The sequence below is a fragment of the Citrus sinensis genome, chromosome 2 (genome assembly GCF_022201045.2).
Source record: "Citrus sinensis cultivar Valencia sweet orange chromosome 2, DVS_A1.0, whole genome shotgun sequence".
In the NCBI taxonomy this organism is placed as follows: Eukaryota; Viridiplantae; Streptophyta; class Magnoliopsida; order Sapindales; family Rutaceae; genus Citrus; species Citrus sinensis.
Genome location: NC_068557.1, coordinates 27,465,847 through 27,488,595, shown reverse-complemented (window position 1 = coordinate 27,488,595; position 22,749 = coordinate 27,465,847). Strand labels below are relative to the sequence as shown.

The window sequence follows — 22,749 nt, the reverse complement described above, 5'->3', positions numbered from 1 at the left end:
GCTTTATTCTGCAAGCTTAAGTCTTGAGTTCAAATAGATTTTAAAATCCATTTTCTCATTAAAGCTAATTTGAAATTGATTACACCTTACTTCAATCACTAATTTTCATCAAATAAATAAGTTGGCTCGCACTTCCTACAACTCTTATACCATAAAATTCTTGACTCACCAGAATATATTCCACACCACAAAACCCACAAAACCGACAAAAGATGAAATTTCTTGAAATATTTAACATATAGAGACGTATCTTTATCCAAGAATTCAAAAAGGGTAAATACCCAACTCTATGCTAACAAACACAATCTTTCAAATCAATCATATACTTCTCTTGTAGGTTACAAAAATCATTCACCTCTTGGCCCCAAAATGACTCTAGTTTTCAGGCAACAGATTGAAGTGCTCTTTCAAAGCTCTCATCTCCGGATGAAGCACGCTTGACAAGCATGTGGTCTGGGTGTGTAAGCTTCAACTGGCTGCAAAACAATCAGTCAATGCACTCATTAATCCAAAGCATGGGTAAATTGGAAGAACACAAAAGCAGGGGGAGGAATCTAATAGGCAACCTTACTTCCCCACCTCCCTGTATATTACACAGAGACGAGAACCAGTGGCATCCCATAACAGAAAGACGAGCCAATGACATAAATCTAGCCATAATAAAAGTGAGCCAAGGAACTACAGCTATCCTTTGGGGATATTCTCAGAGAGAGCATGATCTTATTGACAAACTTTTGAACATTCAGATCCTACTAACCTAGCTAAGTCAACAAAATAATTGGATAACCTACTTTACCTCCCACTCAACAAAACGTTATTTCTCATTTTGAAAAGGGTTATTTCCACCCAACCCCCAAATCTTTCGACATTTTCCACCATGCACCCAACCTTTTCGACATTTTCCACAGCGCACCCAATTCCGTTAACTTGACCGTTACTTTTAACGGAACTATTTGAAAGTGAATGAAATGTCTGAAATACCCCTAATCTTGAATTAGAAAAGAATTAAATGAGATAAAATGTTAATCCAATAATTAATATTTACATTAAAAATTCTTAATTAAAGGTAATTAATAATAATCCCATCAATTAATTTATCAAATAAATTTAATTTATCATCATCAAATAATATTTAGGGCATGAACTTCCAAATTTACCCTTTCACCGTTAGAATAAACGGTAAAATTAACGGATTTGGGTGTGGATTGAGCATTGTTGCAACATTTGGGTGCACAGTGGAATATGTTGAAACATTTGGGGGCAGGCGGAATTAACCCTTTTGAAAATCTTTGGGAAAAGTGAGACTACTTATTTCCACTTAAAACTGAATTCATGTTGGTTATCTAAGAAGTTGTATAAGAGGGGAAAAATAAATGAGGACATGAAGAGATGGCTTACTTGAGGTAACGTGAAGTTGATTTTCCTTGGTGAAGACTGCATACAACCAGGTTGGCAAGAGTTTCTGGATCTTTAGCATCCTGCGTCATTAAGTAAACACCATTTAGTCAATTACTCAATCTCCAAAGAACTTTCAGACTAGTGAATGCCAATACTAGAAAAATGGAAAAAAATGAGGGGCTGAATGCCATGATCATACAAATATTCGATTTAACCAAGCAAGTAAAAGGATTTATAGAAAATTAAAAAGATAAACCAGAAATGAGCTACAATCATCATGGATCAAACTAAAATAATCATTAGTCAACATCATCCAAATTTTTTCTGTTTTCTTTCCTTACAGATTTAGACACACATGCTTCATAAAGTTGAACATGATGTACGCATACATGCTTCATAAAGTGATATGTAACAATTGTGAATTATGGTCCAAGCAGCAAGAAACAAACACCATCTCAACCAGGTTTTAAAAATTCTCAACCATAACTAATGCACTTGCTATTTAAAACTTGCCTTGTTGAGTGCATCAAGCAACAATCCTTCAGCTTCATCAAAGTTCCCCATATGCATGCAGCAAACAGCCTTTCCATTCAAGATCAACCCTGTCATTGGATACTTCTCAGAGAAATCTTGAAAGATGAGATATGCTTCCTGTATCTTGGAACCACCCTGATTAAACAAAACAGGGCATAAGAACACGCAAGTCTCTCATGCAATGCAACCAAAAAGAGAACATATATACACACCACTGCCAAATTCAACCAAGCATTTGCAAGTTGAGTTAGGGTGTGGTCCTCATCAATCTGTTGCATGGCCCTCAGCTGTCTCTCTGCATAGTCAGACCTGTGCATCTTAAGGAATATTTGGACATTCAATGCATGTCTGCAAAAGAGAATAGCATGTATCAGCCTCAGCAGTCGGGAAACTAAGAGAGATGCCTCATCCACTCCAAACACTCACACACAGACTCAAGGCAAATGGCAGTGACCAGGAAATGATTGAAAAGGGAAACACTAAATTGCTCAAGATGAAACAGATTCCAGCAGATCCCAGTGGAACTTGGGCTTGTCAATTCCTGAGATTACTCAAATAAAGGTAGCCATACATTTCTGAGACCTTATTGATAGAATTAAGTAGCTATTACATTTTTTTTTTCTCTATTCCAAACCAAAATTACGTTTAAAAAAAAGAAGGATGTAGAACATCAATGTAAATCAAATACTACAGAACAGCTGTATTTACACTAAAATTCACAACATTGTTCTCTTAACAATAAACAAGAGACAAGAAAGACCATTTGCTAAAGCATGGTTACACAACATTCTACTCAATGTTAAGCACAAGATAAGTCAAATCTGACTCACAATTCCATGGTCCCTCCAGCATTGGTGTGTTTGAGTGCCTCATTATAATCCTCTTCATGCATGAATATGATACCAGCAATCAAGCGTAATGTCGCATTGCTCCCAATGGCTGGATCTGACAACCACTCTTTTAAACTTGAAATTGTTGATTCCTGATGTAACAATCACCGAGTAAGACAGAATTTGAATTAAAAAATCATGGATCTACATTCTTAATAGGTCTAGCTCTGACCTTCTTAAACACTTATACAAGTACACAAATTAAACTCAATTCCAAAGTTCAATAACAGTATATTTTGCATAAAACAGATCGACCAATACAAACACGCCATGTGTCGTAGTTGCTTGTTTTTCTAGTGAGATTGTATAACAATCATATCCACAACCATAGAATTCTAACATGATTTTCATTTAACAGTTTACATGTGATGAACCATATAAAGATCAAGCAAATCTCAACTGCCTAAATCAAAACTTAAGATGCAACACATCAAATCTACAGAAGATGAGAAGAAGACAATTTCAAGGATCTATAAAGAAAACCTTGTTGTCAGGGCTAGAGAGATAGAGAGCAAGCAACTTCACGGCTTGGAGAGGAGTAGCAGCCGACTCATCGATCTCACTGATCACAAGCTGTAATTTATTTCAATCGAGAAGAATAATCAGAAATGAAATTGGAAAAAAAAAGATAACAGTAATAAATAGATGGTTTGTAAAACAAATAATACAAGAAATGATAATGGCGATGAGATCAAGGGACCTGGTAACTGCCAAGGGCAATGTAAGAGCGGTAGACGAGGCAGTCACGCTCAACGGCGTCGTCTGGTGGAAGATTGGTGAGGTCGCTGTTGTTGATAGCGGCCTGATACGCCCCCAAGTAGAAGTTGTTTCTCAGATTGAACAAGTGATCTGGTGCTGCTGCCGCTGCCATTCTTTATTCCTTTTTCGCTTCTTGATCGATTGCTTCTTTGATTTAGATTGGATCCCTTCTTCAACTCCAACGCGCAGACTGAAACCTTTTCAGATCTTGAAACACAACCTTTTCTCTAATCTTGCCGTTTATTGGGCTTTTAGACTGTAGCTAATTTGGCCCAATTTCCTTTTCTTTATTTTTTTTTAATTTTAATTTTTAGTAAGTGATTTTGTTTTTTGAAAGAGTAACGGTATAACTTGTTACAATAAAAATTAAATACGGCCATAAACTTTACGTTTTTAATTTATATATAAATTGTTACATCAATCACAAATTTGGTAGTTTATTTAATACCACTACAATTACTTGGTTAAAATTAGAATTATTTTTATCTCAGTTAACTTTCTAATATTTGTCGTGTCACTTAGGATACAAATAAAATATTCAAAATCTATGATTATAGTATATTATTGTTCAAATTTACAATTTGTCTAAAAAAAATTGCGAGTTTAATTATAATCATTGGCACGTGTTGGACTCTCAGAATGGGTACTTGTCCATTTCTTTCAATCAAATAATGCAAGACTCTAGATATCTATTCAAACTCTAGGATTAAGGTTAGAGGAATGGACAAGATGGACGAAGAATAACAATTTAACAATCGCTATTAATAGTTTTTTCAAGTAGCCTTGTTTAGATTAATCTAATTTATAAGGCTACTTGCGAATGTTTAATTATGTATAATAGTATAATGAGTGTAAAAGTTCGAATTAGATGCCATAGTTGAAGCATAAGGTTTATCTTATTTGGTGAGTGGGAAATATGGTTGCTTTAATGAAAATCTTCCACTAATTTTAGAAAATTTGTTTCCGAATGAAAGACATTATTCAAATAAATTCGAGTGATGATCAAGATCAATTATAAGTCAATGACTCCGGGACGTGCTAAGACAATAATTAACAATGTTACGAATGATATTAGAATTCCTCATAAACTGATTATTTAATCAAGATCATGTCATTTATTTGGCATGAAATTAGCAGGTTACCAGTTACCACCAGCAGTTTTGAAAAGACTCTCGGAGTCCCTTTTCTCTTCAATTTGTTCTAAATTAAACAGAACGACATTTTTCACTTATTTCGACTCAAAATTGAAGCTTTCCTATCCAAATATTGGTATAAGAATTTAACTACAATATAAAAATATTACTCATCCTTGGAACAAAATTCAAAATTCAAATAATGTCGGATGTATAGGAATCCAAACCCCTTACAATTACTCTCTTACCAAGGAGAGGAGATTTCTGAAAGAAATTTGAAACAACACAGAAATTGCCTGCTAAAAATGTACACACAACACAAACCAAAGTTAAATCTATAAATCAAAAGACTAGATGAGGAAGAACATCTCATATAATATTGTAAACTTTTGCTTTATGCAGAAATCGAATAGCGATACACTTACCCCAAAAAATGATCAAATTTTAACAATCAAATTACTTGTTCGTTCTTTCATCGGGGAAAAAATTAATTCCATCTTCAACCCAAAACTACACAAAGGGAACAAAACAGATACGGTTCTCTTCATTGCGCACTGTTTATCGCATGCTTGCTACAAAAATGGTTTGAAAAACACTTCCTTCTGCTACAAATGAATGTGATACATACTTTAACCTATTGCCTGGGAAACATCAGAACACCTGGAAATATTTCCAGCTATTAGAAATACGTATCTTTATTCTTTACTCTTTTCAATAATCATCCAACAGATGTTTTTAGTTCTAATTAGCTAAATTAGCATATCATAAAACTACTCAACAAAGGAAAATGATGTTTGCCCCGGGTCAAACCCCGAAAATAACTACAACGGCGTCGTTTTGATTTTTTTTTTTTTCTTTTTTGCTACTCCAAAACGTTGCCGTTTCTGATGACTATTTTGAGAAGAATTAAATCTCTTCCTCTTCGTTTCACCTGGGAAAGCGACAGAGAGAAGAGCAAGTTGGTCGTGTTCCGTTTGACTGTAAATCTCTTCGGTGCTTCGTTTCTTCATTTCTTCGTTTCTTCAAAAAATTCGTTACTTTCCTTCCTCGACCGAGGTCCAGGCATTCGGGATCCACCACGACCGACTCACAGCCACGGTCACCGTCAACACTGGTAACGCTGGTAGCCGAAACTTGTTCGGGAAATTGAACTCACGAAGCGGCAAAGTTCACAGCCTGAGGTAATGCTTCGTTTTGTTCCGTCCAGTGTTTGAGAATTACTACTGAAGTTGGAAAGAATTGGAAATGGAACAACTGGTATCTCCATGGTTCCTTCCAGCATCAAGATCACATTTTTCGTGGAAGGACGAAGATTTGGCTTATCTTGGATGCACAAAAGCCCAACTCTCACCATCGTTTCCAGTGTTCTCAAGTCTCCTTCTTCGTCTTCTCCAACAAGCTTGTTTAACTCTTTGGCGATAAAACAATTGTACACCCAAGTTGAGAGAAGTACTACATCTGCAGTTGAAACATTCACTTCAAAATTGGTTCTGCAGCGTACAATCTCCAACAACACAACTCCAAAACTATAAACATCAGATTTCACAGTTATTAGGCCACTGTTTTGCCATTCAGGGGACATATAGCCTCTAGTCCCTTTGACCCCAACGATTCCAGTTAATTCTTCTCTGTCACTTTCCCAGGTGAAACGAAGAAACGAAGAAACAAAGAGGAAGAGATTTAATTCTTCTCAAAATAGTCATCAGAAACGGCAACGTTTTGGAGTAGCAAAAAAGAAAAAAAAAATCAAAACGACACCGTTGTAGTTATTTTCGGGGTTTGACCCGGGGCAAACATCAGCACTCCTCAACAACACTGTGAAGATGAAAAAATAAATAGATAAATAATTAACAGAGGTACTACAAATTTAATTACCTCAATTTAATACTAAATGGAAAGGGCATGGGCATGGGCATGGAATTGGTTCTGACATCCCCAACTGTTCCCTCAAATCTGCTTAGACTTTGTCAGGGAAGCAATCAATTTTCTACTCTACAGTAAAATTTGTCAACCAGCATCAGCTCCAAATCTTTGTTCCAAGAATTCATCAAGCTGCCCCCAGTTGGGGGTTGCAGAATCGCTTGACTTATCCGAGGGCAATGATCGAATGCATGCAAGAATGTGTTTAATTTCCCGATACAACCTGAATGATGAAATTTAAAAAATTGCCATCAATGAGAAGACGTAAGGATACATCAACAAAGTAATTAACATATCCCTTTAAAAAAGAGGGTAGTATTACCTCTCTTTTGCTTGTGGAGTACTAATGTCCAAGTGAGAAAATGACTCTGAAATTATTGAATGGAAGATTATGACAACTTGCCTGCAAAAAAGGTATGCCAAGAACCATCTTATGAACCATGAAAACTAGAAAACATGCAGTTCAGTAAACCAGTTTTCTAGATACGCACCTGAAAATTGCATGAACATCAACCTCGTGTAAAGTTCGAGATAAAATACGTTGAAGGTAGCTCACTTCCTGCAAACCAATTGAAAAACGAATCAGAAGAAAATTAATTGCTGGAAATAACAGCTCAAGCCTCGACCAGAACCACATTAGCCACAAATTGCCCCCAGGGACGGGGGGGGGGGGGGGCGGGGGGGGGGGGGGTTTGAAGGTATAGTAATTAAGCAATCTATTAAATGATCAATTATATCACTTACCTTCGTTAGCGATCGAGCAAATTGACTGGGTTGTGCATCCCCATCATCTGGTCTGTTCCAGGTCTCTACTATCTGAGGCAACTGTCGCAGGTGGTGCAACAGCCTTTCTCTCATTATTTGAATCAGCTTTGTATGAATTTCATCTCGGTGAACCTTGTAATCCTAAACAGAGACCAGAAAGAAATTGATATATATTTGTTTTACAGATTGTAAGTTGCAAGTGGGGTTAATTTCTGTTTACCCCCAATAAATTGACTATCTTGAGAATAGCCCCCAAACTCTGGTAAACTTCAATTTACCCTCAATTACCATTAAAAAATGGCAATTGAGGGCAAGGATTATCTTCTTAACAGTAATTGGGGGTAAATTGAGGTTTATAATAGTTTGGGGAGTATTTTCAATATTCAATTTATTGGGTTGGGGGGGGTGTTAAACCTTGCAACTGACAAGAAGAAAATGCCACTGTGAAAACTATACGTGACGATTGAACGTCTCCATGTTTAACTAACCCGTAAGAACAAAAGGTAAACACATATTGATGCATTAGCGGAGGAAGTACAATGCATGTGCTCACAAGCATACAAAGCTGTTTAATTTACATAGATATATACCTGAGCTACTCGATCAATCTCTGATAGCAACAATGGCTTTCGTGTCTCAGGTACTTTCTGAAAGAGAATTTGCCTGATTGCTAGTCCAGAAACAAACAGAAAGTCATAAATTGACATAGGAACTTCAACAATTATATTACAATCACTCATAAAGGAAAAAACAGATAAATGCATATAAGTATACATTGAAACATCAAAGCATAAACATACAATATTAGCAACAGAAAAAATACTTAGAAGTCTTTTCTTGCTTATCACAATAATTGAAAAAGAAAAGGTAAAACATTTGAAATGCATAGGCTCTCTATGTACCCGTATCTATAAACTAAAGGAAAATAGACATCTGAACACCCTTCAATTTGTTATAGTGTCTGTTTGGTGCAGGTCATCTTTATTTGTTATTAGATTTAGGAAGGATTTAAAGTTTACAATCTTACTCTTGCTCTGTATACATTTCAATGGTCATCGGTCAGAAGTAAAACTAGTATTTTTCAAACTCATAGGGACGAAATTATCATTATGGCAAATTACAGGGTCGCTGGCTATTGTTTTAAGAAAAATGAGTATTGTACAAATTCACAATGTTTCCAAGTCAGTTTTCTACATAAGTTCAAATATGCTACATTTTAAATAATTTTCCTCAAAGACGCATCTACTGTTCCATGTAAATCTGTGCGTTGACCAAAAGAGCCTAAGACAACTTAGTGTACTTATTTGAAAGCTAGATACCAGACAAAGAAAGAAGCAGACTTGAACAAACATGAGAAATATGTGGAAACCAAAACCATGTTTAATCTATTTCAATAACAATTTTCAAATAAAGTATAACACAGCTAATCAATCAGGAATAACATACTAAAGAGCAGCATAGAATTTCAAGTATGAGTTTGTTAATTTATCATCACCTACCAGGAATAATTGCATATGTGAAGCTGATTACTTGACTTGCCAAGGCCAGGTGTTTAGCAGTAATGGACTTCAAACCAGACACCTGCAATTCCACATATAACGTAACTAAAATTGCAGAGGTGATCAAACTTCAGAAGTAAATTCATGTAAAAAGAGCACCACAAGTAAATAGAACAAGAAGAGGCTTCTACTAGCCCATGAACCAGCATGCTAAGGACTCTTCTTCCATTTTTTTTCTAATTTTCCAAAAACAAAAATAGAAACTGCAGAATAATTAAAAATCTATATACAGAAGAATGCTTGATTTACATGGAAATGGAGAAGCTATCCTCGCAAGAGAAAAGAAAAAGGTAGAGAATCTAAGTAGAAAGTACACTCCTCTACCACAGAAAAACAATGTGCAAGTTTCTAAAACACACTAAATAAAATGGGTAGGATAATATTAAATGATTAGTTTAAAACTACCAGGCTACATGAGATATATCCACAAAGATCAATTGAAAGAAAAGAACAAACTTGGATAAAATAAAACCATGCACAGAAATGAGTTTATATGCAATAACATGCATGTTGCAGACCCTTTTCCGAACAGTAATCTTCTTGGATACTCATGTATAAGTTCCAAACTAAACACTACCTGCATGGCACCAGCACCGAGAACAAGCTGACAAGTCCTGGTATTGAAAAATTTTAATATCTCCACAACACGATGAACAACTTCCGAAGATAGAGCTGGCAAAAAATGATTCATATCAATGTACTCTGATAACATCTTCAGCAATATTAAGCCACTGCAGAAGCAACATGAAAAGAAGATAAAATCATATCAAAACTTGTTCATGGTGAAATTTTCATTTTGCCTTACTAATCATTATATTATCAGGATTAAACTAAAATGTTGACAGAAGAATCTAAATTCAGTAATTCAATCGATGACAGGAGAAACAAAGTTTAAGTATCAAAATGCACATAGATAACCAACACCTCCACAGAAAATAATTGCGAATGCTGCAGCATAAATACAACTTCCAAAAGAAGAAATAAGAAACTGTGGCAAAGGGAGAAAGTTGGGGAGAAAAAGATAAGAAAAACAAGATAACTAACCAGTTTACCATGTGATAACCAACACCTCCATAGATAAGGGTTTGAGAGGTAGATTTTCCACGTTCAATGTTATTATTGTTACTTTGGACAGAGGAAGATGAAGCATCGGCTTTATTTCTTTCATTTCCCTCGGTTGAAGATGTAGGTTGTATTTGGGCCATATTTTGCTCAAGGATTTCGCTAGAGTCTGTCCGATCAATCTGCTGTTGAGCACTTTCTTGTCCACTTTGAGCTTGAAGTGTACTATTGTTGCTTGTGGCCACTTCATTGTCGTTCGTCATCAAATTACCTTGGACATCATCTGTACTCCCCGTAACAACTGCTTCAGAGCAAACTAGTGAAGTAACAATGGCCTGAAACTCATCAGGAACATCTACTTCCACCCATGTTTCTTGGTCAAGAACTGCCTTAATTTTTGTCATCTAAAATAACAACAGAAGTATAAGTATAATAATAACAACCATAGGTCCAATAAATAATTTAGAAGAAATTCAAACTAACTCGGGATTCATGCTGGAAGTCAACAAAGGCTTTGGCTTGTGACTGCAATGTTCCACGAATGCTATATCCCAACCTTCCACCAATCTGTCCATTTGCATAGAAGTAAATCAGAATAACCAAGAGGTAACTTGTATCACTAAATCCTATTATAGGAAAATGAAAAGACCACCACCTTCTCTGTTGCGGTTATAAACTCTTGTGTGATATTGTATATGCTTAAAAATTCCTGCAACCTCAACCTAGGATGCAGAAGTACACGGACCCCAAGAAGCTTTGCCCATCTTCCATGAGCAGCATCGCATGCAGCAAAAACGGCTTCAGTGTTTTCTCTTAATACATCGGCTCTGTCAAGGGCAGGATGCCATATTCACAGATTTAAGACAGGAATCAGAACAAAACTCCACAAGAAAGCATCACTTCTAACTAGATCAATTTCAAGTTCAATGTAGATTCTGAGTTTTAGAGAAACAGAATGGACAGAGTACAATAGGTGATTAATATACCATGTTACAGCAATCATTGGACCATGAAAAGTAACAGAACCTCTGTCATCAGACAGGCCAAACTAATGACCGATTGCAGCACGGTAACATTTGAATCAAGACAGTGCGGTAAAAGATACTTTAGATTAGATATTACAAATGCAACATTCGAATTGCATAGATAAAATAGAAACTGAAAATAAGTTAGCCTCTGTCTCAGTCTGTATGCGGAGATTATCATGAATGTAACAAGCCAATTGTTTTTCACGGGGGCAAAAAAGAAAGGAGGAAGTCAATAGGACCTCAGTTACCAAGCCAAGCCAAGCCATCTATAAGGCAACAGCTATAATTCTTATGTTTCCATCCCCTTAAAAATTTAGCAGCGAGGACAGCTTATAGAATAACAGTAAGGGATATAATCAGACCAAAACAGTGATTTGTTGAGAAGGAACATGAGAAGGTTCATATCCATATCTGAAATTAACCAAAAGATAAGACTAAAGAAAATAGCTACAAATGTACACAAATCATATGAACAACATTATACAATGGGATGATACTTAACCTGAAATTCTTGGACATATTTGAGGGACTTGTTGCATCAGTTGCTTTTCCCTGAAATGAAGGAATCTTTGCACCACTTCTTAAAGGTGAATATGGCAGAAGCGAACCACTTTGAATATGATTGTCCTGTGCTGTTTCTGCAGCTGCAGCACCAATTGCAATTGCAGCAGCAACTGAATCAGCAGCGTAATGATCATCAAGGTTGCACATAATCCACTCAATAGCCTTTTTCACTTCAGCAGCCCGCATTAAATGAGCCTGCATTCACTAAAAGAAAATAATTCATATTACATCTTTAAACAATAATTAATGAGAAAAAGTAGGAGAGTTCAATAGTTCATGTTAGGCAAGATGGTACCAATCAGTCTCAACAAGTCAAATTTAATAAGGCTGATAATTTTTGTATACTTCATTTCAAATTTAATGCAGTCAAAACAATGTCTGGAAAAAGTTGCTTCCTTAACAGTTAGAAGCCCTTTTGCCCAACAACCACCCCTCCTAAAACCCGCTCTCTAGGGGAAGGGAGAAAAAGAAGGGGGGAAAAAAAGAGGAAGAAGAGCAGGTCCATATCCATTGATCACTTAATCTGTTTGTCAAAGGAGAAAGAAACTTTTGATCTTGGTATGGTAAGTAGGAAAACTGCTTCTTTTAGATCATACAGTACGCAGAGCAACTAAGGTAATGCAATTTAAGTTTAGATTGTGTAACTGCTTTCTTTGACACATTTACCCCAGCTTGTAGTTAATAGCCACAGACCACCACCGTCATAAGCAGAATCAGATAGTAAAGTATACATTACCCGCACAATCGTGAAGATAGCACCCAATAGTTGAACAAAGCTTTCTGATGACAGGCTTCTCAACTTGCTCGCAAGTGATGAGCCCCCACCTAAGTAATCACATTACTGTTAAAAATTTGGAAGAAGCTGAGCAGACAGACACACTGACAGAGTCATGTACAAAGGTTCTCTCTGGAGGAGGTGAAATTGTAAACAGAAAATTTATTGCATGATTAACTTCTCACCATCTGCATCCACTGCACGTTCTCCAGGTGAGAAATCTGACTCCAGAGGTCGAGCAACAAGAACAGGAAGGAGCTCTGCCACGGCAGTCTTAATAGCCATTTTCATATCAGCAGTAAGTGTGTCGCGATATATTCTCAAAACAGAAGGGAGCTTAGCCTAAATACAAAAATTACTCCGTCAGTTCTTCACTTATATTAAAAGCAGGGGCTAACACAATTATTTTAATGCAGAAAAACGGAGCATTAAAATCAAAGCACCCAGCTTAACTAACTAATTTATATTCCTAATAACATTTCAAATGATAATACACCAATTAGTTGGAAGATTACTCACCGTCCTGAGCAACCCAATGATGAGAGGAAGAAGATGATCACGGAAATTAGATGTTTCTTCGTCATCTACTGTAACCTGCTAACAAATTAATCAATGAAATCGGTTCACAAACTGAATCATCTACTCGTGAAGTTTATTGCAGAAACAATTTGACTAGATATTTTGAAACATAAGCCAATATATACTGTAGATCAATAAATAAGATAAATCTGTTCAGCTCAGGATGTCAGGCAAAACACAGAAAATCAGCCAGTAAAATGTCTGTCCAAATGTCCAGGGAACAACATAACCACTTAAAAATCCAGCATGCAATGGCTGAAGCCTAATGCTAAATCAATAGAACTTACAGTTAAAACGGAAAAGTTGATGAGCTATTGTCAAATAGACTTAGAGGAACTTAAAGTCCTTAAAACTGCTTTCTGATACCTTACTAATGGATGCGTAATGCAACTAAGGTGTGATCCCTGAGTTAATTCTTTCGGTTATCTTTGTTATAACCAACTTAACCATTCCTCAGCCTTCCTCTACCTCACTTGAGTTGTTATACTCTTTCCTAAGCCTAAAGATCTTGGATCTACAGATCAGCCAATCAAACTTAATTGGAATGTGTTAGTGCTGTGCTGCATGAAGCTATTGCAATGGCTAGTGCATGCGTGATCTTGGGAAATCAGCTAAAAAAGTGCCTTCATGTGACAGCTGAGTGTGGAAGGGTACTTTACAAAATACAAACCCATAATTTAGCAAAAAGTCTCACTCCAAATTCAAATTCTAATGCAGCACCAAGAAATGCTCAATTATCTGCAAAGAATAGCTAATTTATCTCAAAAGGGAAACAACTTGAAGGTGTTTCAGCTGATATGTTATAATAACACAGATATCTTAGCTTTGTCATATGATTCCTGGTTCAATAAATATAGATGTTTGTACTCCCAACAAGTTCTGGGGGAAAAAAATTTACAATAATTCTTAAACAGACTGAGACCACGCTCTATTAAGCTATACTTTTAAACACATGAAAACCTAGAAGTTGAGACTCAATTTGAAATATCTCTGATGAACTTACTTCATCATCCTTTCCATTCAAAGAAATAGATGCCCTCGCTTTTGCTTTCGATATAATAGCCACATCTGTATCCCCAGCATCGTGTATTGCAGCACGCATAAACTCTGCTGAAAGAATGCTACAAAAATAAATATAATAAGGGATTATGAATTGTGGACCTACAATCAACATTTTACTCTTTGGCAAAGGGCATTATTGTTTAAGAAAAAAACCTATACATTAACACACACACACACACTCTCTCTCTCTCACTCTCTCAAGGAAAGCAAAGTTATTATGAGACACGAATCCTAGAAGTTGCAAAAAGTTTAACAAAGTTCAAGGAAAAAATTAAGTCCATAAACTATCATGGCAGGCTAAAGGCTAAACTATAAAAATAGGCTAAAGAGATCCATATTTCATCAACATACAAATACCTAAAATATCACAAATCAATGTCACCATATAACTAGAAATCACCTGTTAATAGAATCTATTGAAGCTGCTACATGATCCCGAAGATGACGAAAGCAATGTAAGCCAGTGAGCTCATCCCCATCCTTTAAAATACAAAGAGAAGTAATAAGTTAAACAGAGACTAAAGCCAAAAGCTGCTAGATCATAAACTAGATACCATATCGCATTCACAAATTTGAATAAAGATAACACAAGAACAAGGATGCTTTAGATGATGACTATGTGCAAGATCTTTAAACTCAAACTTGATATAACCTTGGAACAATGGACGAAAATTTTGAAGTATGATTTTTTCACTCTATGAAAACATACCAGTAGATGTTGCAAATCATCCGTGACATCCAAGGCTCCAGCACAGTCTCCAGATGCAACAAGCTGTGAGATGAACATAAAACAACTCATTTTTACCCACAGCCAAAACAAGTACCAAAATCTCATCGTAAACATTTTTCCAAGGTCCTAATCAAATTACATGATAATATAATCAAGGGGCAAAATAATTGAATTCAAATTTTTAACAGCTATAGCGTACCCTGTATGTCTGAGAATAAACCTAAAATTTCTAATGGAAACTTCATCCCTAATACAGAAACAAAAAAACTAGCAAAAGGGATCATGAATTAGCATTTACACTGTGCTTAACAATTTTACAAATTAGAAATGCATAACTAAATGAAGGCTACCTAAGAAGTAAAACAAGCAAACAAGCGAGAAAAGAAGCTCAAAAGTGATACCAAACTATTAACAATTTAACTACGAAGCCTCAGTTTACCAATTTAAGGGTGGATAAAGCTTGATTAACATCTAAAATAAGCTTCAATTTCTGTTGCAGAGCCAATAAATTACTCCTCGTAGCATTTAACTCCTGAATCTGACGTGCAGAATCCACCAAATCAGTATCCAAAAGCCTGATCGTCTCCTTTAATTCCCGTATCTGACTACACCCCTCCACAATCTTCACATTCAAGTCCTGTAACTGCCCCTGAGCCTCAAAAAAGGAATTTGATCGCAATGAAATCTCCTTCACCAGATGTAACTCAACAACGTCCAAGTACTGTGACAGCTTCTCTTGCAAGACAATGTTCTCAGTCACGTTAGAGAAAGGGCACGCCGCACGAAACGTAGCACCCTCTGATAGAGAGAAATCTTCTTTGAAATAAAGTGCGGGGACCTCGCGTAAGCACGCAACTAAAGCCTCACCTTGCCCCCCAATGTTCTCAACGTCCACGCTCTCTTTGCTGGCGTGCTTTCGGATGTCCTCGAATCGGTGATACGAATCGGATATGGAGGACAAATAGGTTTGGAAGTCGGATCGATTGAGTTCGGAGGTGGATTTCGGAATCAACGGCGCGAATTCGAGAGGGGAAACGGCGATAGAGGAAGACCACCAGCCGACCCAAGAGGCGTCGCTCCCGTAGACGCCGGATTTGCCGACGTTAGGGTTGTTAAGTATCGAAGAGAGGCTTTGGCTACCGGCATCAGAGATTGATTTCGCGTAAGACGGCGGCGTCTTGGTAGTAGTGGTTGGAGAATCAACATGTGACCTTCCCGAATGGGAAGGTAGTGAATCCATTTTCAAGAATTAGAGACCATGAAAGAAATGGAGGAAAAATTTTAGTTAACAAAACCCTAGAATGAATTCAAGAAATGTGATCTGAGATTACAGAGGTGAAAAAATATCGAATTGAGATCAAGTGATTAGTAGATCTACATGGAAAAAAAAAAAAAAGAGTATAAAATTTAATTAAAATTCAACATTTACTTTTTTTTTTCGGCTTTTTTTATATTCTATAAACTGGAGTAAGATCTGGCTGTTAATTTCGTTCGAGTTGTTGGATTTGGATCTGAGAAGATCGAACGAGGACTGGACAAAGAGAAGAAGGGAGTGACATAATGGCCAGTGATGAACAAATTCGAGCCAATGGCCAATGGGCCGGACTTTTCTGAATTGGGTCCCGCCATGAATCCAACAAAAGATCGAGCCATTTTTTTGGGTAAACGACGTCGTGAATTCTACCCATTAAGGATGTGTTTGGGATTGAAGTGATATAATTTTTAAACTACAGTTATTATAGAAAAAAAATTATAATTATAATTATAAAATAAAAAGTTAGTAATATATAGTAAATATAAATTTTAAATAATAATTTTGATAAAATTATTAAAGATATAATAGATTTTATATTATACAAATAAAAAATCATATCAACATAACTTCTAAGTTACAGCAGTTAGTATTTACCAAGCACTTTAGTACTGTAGCTTAAAAGTTACAGTTGTTCAACCTTAATCCCAAACGCACCCTAAACAAATGTAAAAGAAATTACAGCTACTCAGCTAGATTTTTCTCGTATTAATAGGAGGAGAACTAAAGTTTTAACATCAATTTTCATTGATGGTAGAATTTACACATGCACGCTTAATTTAGGCATAGTTTATATTCCCATTAAACTCTAAAATCTGCAGGCAACAACTAAATGATATTAATTCAAATTTTACTCAACAAAAACCAAAAATGAATTCAAGAAATATGATATGAGATTTCATAAGTATGTTGAATTGAGATCAACTGATTGGTAAATCTACATGGAAATAAAAAGAAATAGAAAATTTAGTTAAAATTCAACGTGTAGATTTTTTTTTTCAACTTTAAATCAGAATTTTGATCTAAAAAGAGTTGATAGGGACTAAAGAAAAAAGAGAGGTGTGGGACATAATGGCAAGTGAGTAAATTAGTGTCAATGAGTCGATCAATTTTATTCGATTCCATCAAAATCTAAATGGATTGTTGTGTTTCCACGAACGATGTTGTTTAGCTAAGTCGGCTTTGCTTCAAAATTTGTTGCCATGTCTTTGAATTTAGGCATTTAACAAACCGCACACAAGAGACAGGAGCATGATACATGTTCTTAAAAATGAAAGACCAAAAGCACCATTACATTTAAGGAACTGGCTGAAAGATCAAGTTCAATTTAGCCTTTTCCAAATTTTGGTAATTTGCTGAAATAGTAACAATAAATCAATATTCTTTATTTTAACCTCACTAACGTTGCAACCACTGCAATCGACGCGAGTTTAATCAATCTCAGCCTTCAATTAGTAATCTCATGGCAATTTGCATCTAAGCCAATTGTGGAGAAGCCTATCGACAACTCATCAGAACACCAACAATGTGGTTGCGAGCATGATTGTGGAGGAATTTGAACAACAATTGTCGAAGAATAGTGAGGTTAATGTTGAAATAAATACGAGCTTTATACCCTTAATCTTGCATTTCCAAGTAAACACATACTTTAGGTAAATTTTCGAGATTTACCTTGATCATCTATGAATTTGAACTTGGAAGTTTGTTATGGAGCTTCTACTGAGTTGCTATAGCCTTGATCTAGCTTCTGAATTCTTGGTTCCTTCACTTCAACTCAAGATTAAGGCTTCTTTCAAAATTCACTGCACACATACACACGGGAGAGGAAGGGAGAAAAGTGCACTGCACTCATGCCACAAATTCGTGAACAGTAAACTTCTAATAGGCTGAAGTCACTTAAGTACTGTGGCTGAGCGCATGGACCCCTCATGTGTTAGTACAAAATTGCCCGTCCAATTATGAGCTAAAATTACACAATTAAGGATTATGCTTGTCCATAATATACTATTGTATAGGGTATGTCAAAATCAGACTCATTAACACAATATTTGATCACTTAATAAATGAGTTTGTCAATATTTCTCCTTATATTTGACATCAGTCACGTATTAATTTGATGAAATATAGAAAACAATTAGAATGATTTATGTCAGTTTACAAAATGTGATAAATAAATCTAACAGTTAATGGTGGTGAAAATGAAGAGACGGTGAAAGTGGAAACAAAAGTTCTAATGAAGTTGAAGAAGTTCTTATTAGGGCTTATAGCTTTATCATTAGTGATTCCATTGGTTATGATTCAATGAGGGGAGCTATTGAAAGCAGCATTTTGGACCAATAAATACCCATAATTTGTGCAAGCTGGTTTATAGTGCCCGCTAAGGTGGTGGCAAGGGGCAAGATTTATAACTCATATGAGTACTTGTTCAAAATATGGGATAGATGGGAGATGATTATTGAGAAATTGAGGTCAAATAAGAAGACCAAACAGCAACATGAGATGAAATATGAGAACAATGACACATAGTAACAACTGGCTAGAGAGCGATGAGTTCATTTCATAGACATGCATAGAATATAGAAAGTAGATAATTGATTTGATTTGATTTGGAAAATATAAATAATGGAATATCAATAGTGCATTGATTTCAATTGTTATTCACTAATACATAAGTTTCCTTTCTAATTTAATTTCGTTAATAATTAAATAATTTTTATGCATTTGCCAACATCATGATAATAATTTTTAAGCATCTACCAACATCATGATTTTAATAAAATTGTTCTATGGTATGACATTTAGGGAGCTTTGCAATAAACTTGAGTGGATTAAATGTCTACTTATGATATTTAGTGAGTTTTGAGGAAGGAATTAAACCCTCGAGTAGTGAGCTTTGAGAAATGAATTAAACTCTCACAAAAGACGTCTATCCATGACATTTAATGAGCTTAACTTGAGTGCATTAGATGTCTACTTATGAAATTTGGTGAGTTTAATGAGCTTTAAATGAAGGAATTAAACTCCTGGGTAGTGAGATTTGGGGAAAAAATTAAGCTCCAAGGAATGAATTAAACCCTCACAAAAGATGTCGACTCCACTCATATTTAGTGAGCTTAGTGAGTTTCGAAGGAAGATGAGAGTCCTTTTGGAACCCCAAAATAATATAAGAAAAATTATTTTTTCACCTTATTTTTTAAATAAATTCTCAAGAAACTATCAGAGCCTCTCAAGGGCGTTGGAGTATTGTTTGGGAGTACTCCCACCGGCCCAAGGAATGTCCCAAAGGAGAAAAACCGGGTTGCTTTTGGAGAAAAACCCAATTTCTCCCCTCGGGCCTTAAAGGCAAAGGTTATAGCATATCAGTTTGGCCTTTTTTCATGGGCCTTCCTGGGGGTGCTTTAAAATTTTGACTTATTTTTCTGCACGTACCTTCCCATAGGCAACAGGATGCCATAGGAAAAAAATAAGAGTCATTTTAGAGCCCCAGAGTAGTTTTGGTGAAATTTTTTCCAAAATTTAAAGAAAAACTAATTTTTTCGGCCTATTTTTGAAATAAATTCTCAAAAAATATCAGTTCCCAAGGAATGTTCCATGGGAGAAAAATCGAGTTGCTTTTGGAGAAAAAGCCAACTTCTGCCCTCGGGCCTCAAAGCCAATGTTATAACACATCGGTTTTGGCCTTTTTTTCATGAAATTAAAATCCCGAGTAGTGAGCTTTGAGCAATTATATAAACCCTTCACAAAAGATGTCTACTCCACTGACATTTAATGATATTTGATAAAGAAATTAAACTTCCTCAATACTTTTGTGGGGTTCGAACCATTGCCCTTATAATTGTGAGAGAGTGGCTTTGGCCACGTGGCCAAATGACATTCTTAACAAAATCAATTACAATAATTTAAATGAACACCAAGATCCTACCAATGTTATTTTCTAATCAAACTCAATGTTATTTTCTAATTAAACCACGAAAGAACAAAAGAGGGAGTATTTTGCATCAAAGAATTACAGAGCTCTAACTCCCATTTGAGTTGGAGTGTTTTAAAGGATATAAATGAGGATACTTCTTCACACATTGATGATGACATGACGGGGTGTCATTTTCTTCCCGAGGGATCCAAAATACATTTATTCCCTGTAGAGGAAAACGAAAAAGAGACAGATTAGGTGTAGAATCCACACATTAGAATGAGAACCCGCAAAATCACAAGATGAGGAAACTTAATTATAAGAATAATTTCATGTATTTTGCCATGTTCAGTGAGGGGTGAAAGCTGCTTCATGAAGCACTCTACATCTTATGGATCAACAATGACGGGCATATTAGGCTTAAAAAATATCCCATTACCAACTACCACCAAGATAGTCACCTAGAAACAAAGAAATTGCAAATGGAGATAAAGTCGCATTGAATTTCCTGACGTTGAGTTTCATTCTAAAAGAACAAAACAAAGCTATTTAGCAATATGGTAGTGATGATTAATCAACATTTTGATCAATAGTACTCATAGTAAACACATAATCTACTAACAAAGACTTAACCTTACCACCATGTACGTGACTATGTGTGGATTTACTTTTCGGTAACTAGTGATTCTTCCATTTTCCATGCGTAAATTAGCAACTGATTCTACACTCAAACTCATATTCTTCTTCTCCACAAGTATCTTGAAGTATTTCTCTGTATCTTCAATGTTGTCTTCCACTTTCAACTACAAGATTGCAGAAATGCTCCGAATGGATTGTAATAAAACAATGAACCGCCTCACAAATAAATATAATACACTGAATCAGAGATTAGAAAATAAAATGCTGCTAGAATCTTGATCTAGATAAACAAAATTAGAGTTTGGTTTAAGTGGACGCCTCTCTAATCTAATGTCTATTCAGCTCTGGCTTGCAATTTGCAATTGTCAATTCAAGTAACAAGCAAATGTCAAAGAGAATGTATTCAACTTGACAAATGACCAGAGAGCCAAAATTTCTTATGCTGCAACAAGGAATCTGTTGTACCTATAACCATAATAAATACACGAAACTGAATCCTTCAATATTAGCCTAATATATTTATTTACTTCCAAGCTTCCAAAGAAACAAATTGAGTTATTGACTCTTGATCACTTTTTGTTTTTACAGTATGAAGCTAGAAACGAAGAGGAAGCACAAGTCAAATATTGAACATGAAGTTGTTTAGGAGCTTCCAAGAGTCCCTCACAAGACACAAGCCACAGATACAACTTTTCCAACAAAACCATAATTTATTTATCAGAAGATTGGAGAAAATTTCCTAACTAAGGGTGCGTTTGGGATTGAGGTGCTGTATTTTTTAAGCTACAGCTGCTGTGAAAAAAAACTGTAATTATGAAATAAAAGTTAATAATATATAGTAAATATAAATTTTAAATAATAATTTTGATAAAATTATTAAAGATATAATAAATTTTGTATTATACAAGTGAAAAATCATATCAACATTGCTTAAAAGCTACAGTCGCTAGTGTTTACCAAACACTTTAGTGTTGTAGCTTTTAAGCTACAGCTGCCCAACCTCAATCCCAAACACACCCTAAGACAATTTGGGATAAAATTTAGGAATTTCCATCGCTGCTTCTGGTTAAATATTTGCTACATTTTAGAGTTTATTTTTCAATAGAGAACAAAGCCAACTAGATGGTTTCAACTATCAATTATGAAGTTAACAATGTTAAGTCTAACAAGAATTGAGAGGCTTTACTCATCAATATACGCTTCCAATCATCTATGTTAGTAGTTCTTGCTGTACAAGCAAGTTCCTTTTGAAGACGTTGTCCATGCGTCACCAACAACACCTAATGAAAAATTCAACGACAGTAACTGGTGTTTTGGCTAATAATCGGGGTTGAAAATTCTTGACAAAAAAAAAAATAATAATTCAAGAAAACTTGTACCTGGAGCTTGACAACACTTTTTTGTTGCCAGAATGCATAAAACGCATTTGCAAATAAAAATGAAACCGAAGATAGCAACCAAAACTAGAAAATCACATGGATCAACTTTAGTGACAAAAACTTCTTTTTCTTCACATTTCTTCATCACTAGAGACGCTTCTGCACGGTCCGAAAGGCCAGCTTTGCTAACTCAATGAAGAGGTTAACTCACTTGGATGATGATTTCGCCATCGAACCCATCTTAGCAATCGAAATAGCCAATGCCGATTCAGGACGGCACATAGCCACCGCTATAAACAAGCAAAGCATCACGATCACTGTGGCCTGGACTCTAATCAATTTCAGTGCTTTCAATATTGTGGTTGTGCCTCCCATTTAAAAGGGTCCCAAACAATACGTTTTTTGGCAGTTGAAGTTGAACAGTTGATGAAGCTTTTCACTTCGCCGCCGACAAAGAATCCAGAATTAGCGGATTTCATGCAATGAATTTGCCATCAAAAGTTTTTTGTTTGTTCTTTGACAGTAACAACTGATTAGCTTTGATTATTATGCTAATTGCCATTGGAGCCGGATCCTATTTGATCTCTCTTAATGGTGTGTTCAGAAGTTTTAAAAGAGTTTTTTTTTTTTTTGGCCTGATAATACGACGACGAGGGTTTAGCGAGTAGCTCTAAAAGTAACCTTGTGCGCGTACTTAATTGGGGCCTAGTGTCCGGCTTTGAAAATAAAATTAAATCAATTTTAAATACCA

General features: G+C 35.7%; 3 protein-coding genes and 1 long non-coding RNA gene across 8 annotated transcripts; all 4 read right to left on the bottom strand.

The window, feature by feature from the left end:
• Positions 1-208: 208 nt before the first annotated feature.
• Positions 209-3,791, bottom strand: LOC102629999 (coatomer subunit epsilon-1). The gene is made up of 7 exons (XM_006468319.3): positions 3,523-3,791; positions 3,306-3,395; positions 2,763-2,914; positions 2,145-2,280; positions 1,912-2,067; positions 1,399-1,478; positions 209-476 (listed from the first exon to the last, which is right to left on the bottom strand). The coding sequence occupies exons 1-7, from the start codon at positions 3,691-3,693 to the stop codon at positions 383-385; spliced, it is 879 nt and encodes a 292-aa protein (XP_006468382.1). The 5' UTR covers positions 3,694-3,791; the 3' UTR covers positions 209-382.
• Positions 3,792-4,901: 1,110 nt separating this feature from the next.
• LOC102630295 (vacuolar protein sorting-associated protein 54, chloroplastic) lies at positions 4,902-16,321 on the bottom strand. Of its 4 annotated transcripts, none has more exons than XM_006468320.4 (19): positions 15,198-16,318; positions 14,738-14,800; positions 14,429-14,508; positions 13,970-14,087; positions 12,907-12,984; positions 12,573-12,729; positions 12,349-12,437; positions 11,551-11,807; positions 10,676-10,847; positions 10,504-10,587; positions 10,003-10,424; positions 9,536-9,689; positions 8,899-8,980; positions 7,990-8,069; positions 7,379-7,540; positions 7,126-7,193; positions 6,957-7,037; positions 6,590-6,857; positions 4,902-5,374 (listed from the first exon to the last, which is right to left on the bottom strand). In XM_006468320.4, the coding sequence occupies exons 1-18, from the start codon at positions 15,996-15,998 to the stop codon at positions 6,722-6,724; spliced, it is 3,084 nt and encodes a 1,027-aa protein (XP_006468383.2). In that variant the 5' UTR covers positions 15,999-16,318; the 3' UTR covers positions 4,902-5,374; positions 6,590-6,721. The 4 variants fall into 4 exon arrangements, with proteins under 4 accessions (XP_006468383.2, XP_006468384.2, XP_052290696.1 ...); XM_006468321.4 differs by having other exon boundaries at positions 12,907-12,981; XM_052434736.1 differs by lacking the exon at positions 4,902-5,374 and adding an exon at positions 5,375-6,172 and having other exon boundaries at positions 15,198-16,319.
• On the bottom strand, positions 5,820-6,296 carry LOC127900346 (G-type lectin S-receptor-like serine/threonine-protein kinase LECRK2). The gene has a single exon (XM_052434994.1). It carries the CDS (start codon positions 6,294-6,296, stop codon positions 5,820-5,822), a length of 477 nt encoding a protein of 158 aa, XP_052290954.1.
• A 3,498-nt stretch (positions 16,322-19,819) lies between the features above and the next one.
• On the bottom strand, positions 19,820-22,710 carry LOC112497258 (uncharacterized). 2 transcript variants are annotated; one of them, XR_008052406.1, is made up of 3 exons: positions 21,999-22,673; positions 20,619-21,899; positions 19,820-20,206 (listed from the first exon to the last, which is right to left on the bottom strand). It is a non-coding gene; the product is annotated as an uncharacterized LOC112497258 (long non-coding RNA). The 2 variants fall into 2 exon arrangements; XR_003063943.2 differs by having other exon boundaries at positions 20,619-22,710.
• Between the last annotated feature and the right edge of the window lie 39 nt (positions 22,711-22,749).